A 7,917-nucleotide genomic window follows, 5' to 3' on the forward strand; every position below is an offset into this window, starting at 1 on the left:
TAAACCATAACCTACCTCCACCGAAGATTCGTGATCAAGCAAGCAAATTCCTCAAAGCCTTGTTGTCTCTTCGTTCGTTTCTCCCTCTCGCTCGTTCTCTTTCTTTTTGTGTCTCTCTTTGTTCTTTCTATTTTTCTTATTCAAACCCTCTTTCTTTTACCCTAATTAGCATATAATTAAGTATAAAAGATGGCAATAATAACCCACTAATTAACTCAAGGTTACCTCTTTTAACCCCCAAGTAATTAGACTTATTAACATTAACCCACTAACTTTATAATTAAAGCAGGAATAGTCCAAAACGCCCCTTAAATTACTAAACAGAAATCCGACCCAGCCTTGGATTACGCAGCCTGTGACGGCCCGTCGTGCCTGCGACGGTCCGTCCTGCTGCTTCCGTCACAAAGTTCAGAGACTCAATTTCCTTGAAGAGTCTGTGACGGTCCGTCGTGCCCACGACGGTCCGTCCTGCCATGTCGTCACGAAGTTCAGAGAGTCGATTTCAGTACCCAAATTTCAGAAGTCTAAGTGTTCTGGAACGAGACACCTTCGACGGCCCGTCGTGCCCATGACGGTCCGTCGTGGGTTCCGTCGTCTCACACAGTTTTTCCAGAAATAAAATCTGCTGCTCAAAACGACTAAACAGGTCGTTACAGAATCACTTGAAAGTGGGAGGTGGGAGATGGGAGATGAAGTGAAATTTAAGATAAACTAAAATTAAAAGTCAAAAAGTAAGAGAAATAAAGTTTAAAAAAAAAGATAAAAGGAAAAACTTAAGATAAAAAAAAAATACATCTTAAATTAAATTAACATGTGTCATATAATGATTGGTGTGTGAACACACTTGCTTCTTAAAACTTGGGGCTGATCGAAAAATGGTATAATAATATATTTTCAAAATTGTTTATTGGGGTAATAGGACAGTTACAAAGTTAAGATGTCTTTGTGCAAATCCGAGACAACATTAGTAGTGACTTTATGTCTTTTCTCTTAATTAATTATATATTTTTTTTCAAAACTAAATCTCTAAAATTTGTGTTTTTTTTAAAAAATTAATAGTAGTAGCTATTCAACTAAATATAGGACCTTAGTTTCAACTAAATACAATTAGAGATTCATGTATTATCTTTAACATTAATTATCTATTTTTTAAATTGTTTTTTAATATTTAATATTTAATATTTAATATTAACCATTATTTAATAAAAATATTATAATATAATATTATATCAAATATTATTTTTTTAAGTGATGCCTAAATTTCAAGTAAATAAATAGATTTAATATAGGTATGATTTGAGATACATGATATTGTCAATGTTTTGTTAGTTCTTTTAAGTCAAAGGTGAAATAATAACATGGAATATGGTCCATTAAATACACAAGCTATAGTAATAAAGCCCATTGTAACATGATCACAATGAGAAACCATGGGACGCTGCTCGAAAAACTTGAATTGAATTTAAAGTTTTACTGGATAACCTTTCTAGAAATTTGAATATTTCTTTTAATTCCTTAGATCCAATTCTCTTTTATTTCACCATTCTCTTTTCATCGAATTCGAAATTTCTTAATTATTTTATTTTAGTGAGTTTGGTAAAACTTATTTACACAGATCAAATCACTTTCAATCATAAGACACATAAATAAACATGATTTAGTAGGCTTAATTATGTATGCATTTAATTAGTCTATTTCAGAAAAATGATATTTTTTTATACTTAAAAATAATTTTAGTTTAAAATTTTTTTTATTTAAATAAAATGATTTACAATAATATACATATTTATGACTTTGACAAAAATATTTCTTTCTTTCTTAAAATTTATTACTCCCTCTGTCCATATTTTAATTATCAACTTTAGAAATGACACACAATTAAAATAACAATAATTAGCATAGTAAAGTTATAATTATACCCTCATTATTTATGATTTCAAAAATAATTAATTAAAACTTAGAAATTTTCAAGAAGTTTAAATGAGGGAATAATAGGAATTTTTTTTGTCATTTCTTGATTTTGTCAAAATAGACAAGTAAATAGGACAACAAAAAGAGAAAATATGGATAAATAAATATGGATAACTGGAGTAATAACTAGTCAAAATTTATGATTAAAATTGTATTTAAACTGACACTAAGTGTAAAACTGTTGACAACTATTGTTGAGTATCTCACAAAAATATATAGTGGACAACTATTATTAGACGAAGGAGTATTTTTATATAAATGATGAGATAAATAAGTCAAAAACTATCTAATACCTCTAATCAAGCACAAAAAGAAATAAGTCTATATTTTATCATAACATTATTATACCTTATACATATCACAAAACAACTTGTCATTAAATTGAGTCCAATGGAATATTGAAGTGTTTGAAAGTTGGTGTCCCTTTTAGAAAAAAAAATGTAGAAATGGAAAGAAGACAGAAGCCCATAGGAATTTGTAACTACTATTACCAAAACAGAGTTTTCAAATCTCAATGTCTTCTTCACTTTATTTTCCAATTAACAACTACTACTAATTTAACTTCATTTTTCTTCTCAAGAAAGAGATTCATAATACCCTTTTCCTAATTTTACAATACAAGAAAAAAAACAGAACAGAAGAGAGCAATGAAGATGAAGATGTGGAGTAGAAATGTTAGATGTTTGTCTACTTCAGTAGCAACAAATAGCAAAAACAATATGGGATGGTGGGACCATGTACAACAAGCTCCAAAGGACCCAATCACCAGTGTCACTCAGGCTTTTCTCTCTGACCCAACTCCCTTCAAGCTCAATCTTGGTGTGGTACTGCTCTTTTCGTTTCAATTTATTTGTCTTATTTTGATTTTACTCATATTTTAAGAAACTCATTGAATGTGTACCACATGTACCACATGATTTATACTTGAACTATTGTAAATGGTACGTAGATTTTCTCCGTCATACTTTTGAACATTGATGTCCTTATCATTCAAAACTAGAGCATATATAGCCTTTATACTAATGGACATACACGTGTCATAATCTTATTCACCAACTCCGACATTTATTATATATCGGATCGACGGATAAGATTCTGCAACGTGTTCCTATTTAATGTTCCGTTAGAGTGAAAGACATATATGCTCTAGTGTTTGTATGACAGGAGCACCAGAGGCAGAAGTAGCCTTCTAACAGGGCTCATTCGAACCCCTCCGGCAGAAAATATTACTATTTATACATGGTTAAAAGTATGTGATATATACATATAATAGTTGTCGAACCCCCCTTCGATTAGTTCGTGTGTTTAGTCCTTCAGATTTTGAACCACTTATTAAAAATCCTATATACGTCACTAAGGAGCACCAATGTTCCATAAGTATGACGGAAAATATCTGTATACCATTTACGATAGTTCGAAAATTGATATATCATTTTTCTCTTAATGTTTTTATTCTTGGTATGTCAGGTACAAAGTTAGAATTAAGTATTATAAAAAAACAGTTTTTTTTTTCAAAGCAGACTTAAAATGAAAGTAATAGAAACAAATTGAAATGAGTGAGGACTTGGTTTTGTTAATTGATGTTTTCTCATTGGTAATTTATTTTGTTACAACTTCTTAATAGGGAGCTTACAGAGATGATAAAGGAAAACCAGTAACTCTTGAGTGTGTTAGAAGAGCTACTGAAAAGATTTCTGACTGCGAGATCTTGTGAGTACCATCTGTTTTCCTTTTTTCTTTTTAATTAGAGTTAATGGTAAAATATTTGGCTAATTTAGGATCGAGATATGTTTTAATACAAATGAAGTGATATATGTTAATTAGGTAAAGAGGAGAATGAATAGTTGAAGTATGAAACTCACGAAAAAGTGATAGTTCAACTGTATTTTTAGCTTTATTGTTTGTATAACTTAGTGTTATATTTAAGGGCTGATGTTTCCTCCTTTTCCCCTATGATTGAATACTTATTTTGGTTAAATGAGTGTATTCTAAGTCTAAGCTCATGTTGGATTTGATCAATCGTATTTTTTAGAATTTCCTTATCTAATTACTCGAATTTGTTTCATTTCTTACTTTTCTGAAGTCTGACTATCCATTGCATGAACAATTTCTTGACTTTATGATTGGAAAAGGAAAGTTTTAACTAGGAAAAGTTCTCGGAATCAGCCAAATTGTGACACTAATTAAGTTGAGGTGCGCGCACAAGCTGCCCCAGAAACCACTGGAGTAAAAAATAGTAATGTGACATACTAAGGTGTTTGTAGGGACTATTCGGTTAGGAGGACATATTCCTTTCGAGTAAGGGAAGGAGTTCAGTGAAATACCAATTCTTTTTCGAGTAATATTGATCCTTAGGATTGAAGAGGATGAAAATTAATTGTGTATTGGAATGAAATGTCTATAATGATTAATTTTTTTAATTCTTTTGAGATAAATTTATTGCTATAATGATTTAAGTTGAGTGGTACAAATATTGAGGATTCATGTAGCCAAACTCAACTAGTTTTGAATTGAAACTTGGACAATGTTCTTTCACTAATAGGTAATTGCGTACTTTAGATATATTGTTGGTACACCAGTCATTCTAGACACCAAGTCGAGGTGTCTAAATGTGCACTCTCTAAGTCGTTGGAGTGCTTGCTTGCCAACTGTTTATGTATCATTTCTTTCTTTTGCTCTTGCGGATTAACTTCATCACACTAGAATGACTGGTACATCAACAATATATCAGGTGCTGGTTTCACTAGTACTTGATTTCCCTGAATTGTCTGTCAAGGGTCTTTTACATGATACGGTTAGTCATGGTTAAGTTATATAATGTTCCTCTTTGGGTATATAAAGGCATCACTCGTGGCCGTTGTAAGGGGCTCATAATGCCTTATTGGATGCATAAGAGCATCAGAATGTTTTTGTAAGGATTTTCAGTTACTTCACTCCTTGCTTTAAGATATTTGGTTGAACTTTGAAGTTCATTCATCATATTTGCATAACACTGTATTAGGATTATTTTCTAGGTTCATCCTATTTCATTGCAACCATGACCGTTGCGTTTCTATTGGCAGGGAATCAACTAAAGCAACAACAAAATCAAAGTTTGTGCAGGACTGTGTTAAATTGGCTTGTGGAAATGACTCTAGTGTTGTTAGAGAAGGCAGGTTTGCTGGTGTTCCAGCTCTTTCTGGGACCGGTGCGTGCCGGCTGTTCGCGGAATTCCAAAGGCGCTTCTATCCTGACTCACAAATGTTTCTACCAATGCCAACTTGGTCCAAGTAAATGTTTCTCACATTGATACTTCTTTTTCATGCCATGCGATTATTAATTAGTACTGTGATTGAAATGTGTCCTCTTTTGAAGCCACCACGACATTTGGAGGGATTCTCAAGTTTGTACAGGAACCTATCGCTATTATAATCCGTATTCAAAAGGATTGCGATTTCAAGCCCTCGTGAATGATATCAAGGTTTGGTGAATTTTCTCTAATTGTGTTACGAAATTTTTGTTTCAACTTCACCACCAAATCTTACATCCTTACGTATGAGATTATGAGCCTTCGTAAAAGATGACTTATGTTGCTGAGCTAAGGCCAGCAGTAAACTCTGCAATGTGATGATTCATTTTGATCAGCTGTATTTGTGTATGTGGTTACAATGATTGCAAGCTAAGACGAACTCTTGTTCAGTTAACTTTGTTCTTTTGGAGTTTCGATTACGTTACCTGACCCTATTCATTTGATGATCTCACAGAACGCTCCAGATCGTTCCTTTTTCTTATTTCATCCTTGCGCTCATAACCCAACTGGTGTCGACCCCAACTATGAGCAATGGAAAGAAATCTCACACATATTTAAGGTCAGTGGCATAACTTGATCCTTTTTTTCCTCTTATTTATGCTTTTAGATAACTTCTTATGCACTATGTTTGTGAAAAATGTTTTCAGATCAAGAACCATTTTCCTTTTTTTGATATGGCTTATCAAGGAATTGCTAGTGGAGACGTTGAGAGAGATGCCACTGCCATTCGAATATTTCTAGAAGATGGACATCTATTAGGCTGTGCACAATCTTTTTCCAAAAACATGGGCTTGTATGAACACCGAGTAGGTTGTGTCAGGTACACAAACTTCAAGTTACAGTGTTCTGCAACTCCTCATTTTCAATAATACCGAAATAATACTTTGATTAGTTAAAACTATTCGCTCAATCCATTGAACGAACAGTAAACATAAACGGTATAGCTCCATAAACGAAGTAATTTCAACTTGTACATTTTTAGTCCTGAGTCTACTTTAGTGATTAGTAGTCCACAAAATGATCAGAGAGTATTTGGTTCTTTATGATTTCTTGATTAGTCTCCAGCTCTGAAACTTCCCGTCCTCCCCTTTTTTTGGAAACCAGTATTGTCTCCAGGGATGATAAGCAAGCCACTGCAATCAAGAGTCAGTTGCAGCGAATTGTCAGGGCAATGTACAGTAGTTTTCCGGTTCATGGCCCATTATTAGTGTCAACAATCTTGAATGATGCTGATTTAAAGGCACTTTGGGAAGAGGAAGTTAAGGTATTTAGTGTTATTATTATGTATGAGTAGTGAGTACTACTTTCTTACCATTCCATTTCCTTACGAACGTACCAATTATATATTTTCACATAAGGTCATGGTGGATCGCTTAATCAGCATGAGAGTTACATTACGTCAAACTCTTGAAGAGTTGAACTCATCTTCGAGCTGGGAACATGTAACGAAGCAGGTAACAACTCTCAAGTTATTGCAGAATCGCATATTAAATGCAGCTGCTAATTGTTAAAACTTCAGGTTGGAATGTTTTACTTCTCTGGTTTATCCCCTGAGGAAGTAAACCAATTGCAAAGGGATTTCCATATATACATGACTAACGATGGACGCATCAGGTACTTATAACTCACTAAGATGTCTTAAATTTCAGTATTGATACCTATAAACGCGACGCTGATGACATTATGATAATTCCGTTCTGATACCTATATACTTGACATGGCTGATGCAATGGCAGCATGGCAGGGGTAACAAGCAGCAATGTAGACTACTTGGCAAATGCAATCCATGAAGTTACCAAAGAGTAAATAATAGCTGCTGTATTGGTTCAAAGCACTTTGAATTTGTAGTTTAGCAATTCTTATTGAGATCTTGTGCAGATAACCATTGTCTAATACTGTTAGAGGCTGTTTGGTAGGATGTATTAGAGAAAATAATACATGTATACATCTTATTCAATACTATTCTTATACATAACGATCAATGATATTAGCAATATAAGGGTTATTAATCATATATTATTATAAGTGGGAAGCTCTATAGTGAAAAGTTGAATTACTATTTTACCCTTTTACTAAATTAAGATTTAATTTATTATTTAATTAAATATAAATATTTTAATTACACAATGATATATTTAGAAAAACAATGATAAGATTCCTAAAGTCTTTCTATTACTCCTATTTATTCATGCATCACTTAATTACTGAAGTTGAAAGGTTTTTTCAGTTTTTAATTTTGATGGCACTACTTAACTTACATTAGTTACAATGAATATTGTAAATGAAAGATCACTTTTTTGAACTTTCATATGTTACTTCACTCTTTTTAATTAACTTACATTAATTACAATGAATATTGTAAATGAAAAGATCACTTTTTTGAACTTTCATTTGTTACTTCACTCTTTTTAATTAACTTGAATTATTTTCATCTTCCACATATTATTGAAATGTATAGATATTTAAGACATTGAGAAAGAAAATAACAACACAAATCAAGAACACTCAAAATCACAAGAATTCATATTCTAACCTTTTTTTCAAAAATTTTCTTGGTCTTCTCTATTGCATGAAACTATATGATGGCACAGTATGATTCTAATACATTTGAAAATGCTATGTTAACATTTAGATGAACGTACAATAAATCTATTGAA

At 32.3% G+C, this 7,917-nt stretch overlaps 1 protein-coding gene across 1 annotated transcript; it reads left to right on the top strand.

Annotated features, from left to right (window-relative positions):
- Positions 1-2,369: 2,369 nt before the first annotated feature.
- Positions 2,370-7,254, top strand: LOC107001911 (aspartate aminotransferase, mitochondrial-like). The gene is made up of 10 exons (XM_015199866.2): positions 2,370-2,795; positions 3,596-3,681; positions 5,034-5,240; positions 5,326-5,431; positions 5,715-5,819; positions 5,908-6,080; positions 6,365-6,524; positions 6,619-6,714; positions 6,780-6,874; positions 6,997-7,254. The coding sequence occupies exons 1-10, from the start codon at positions 2,619-2,621 to the stop codon at positions 7,064-7,066; spliced, it is 1,275 nt and encodes a 424-aa protein (XP_015055352.1). The 5' UTR covers positions 2,370-2,618; the 3' UTR covers positions 7,067-7,254.
- Positions 7,255-7,917: the final 663 nt, after the last annotated feature.

Source organism: Solanum pennellii, chromosome 10 (assembly GCF_001406875.1).
Source record: "Solanum pennellii chromosome 10, SPENNV200".
Lineage (NCBI taxonomy): Eukaryota > Viridiplantae > Streptophyta > Magnoliopsida > Solanales > Solanaceae > Solanum > Solanum pennellii.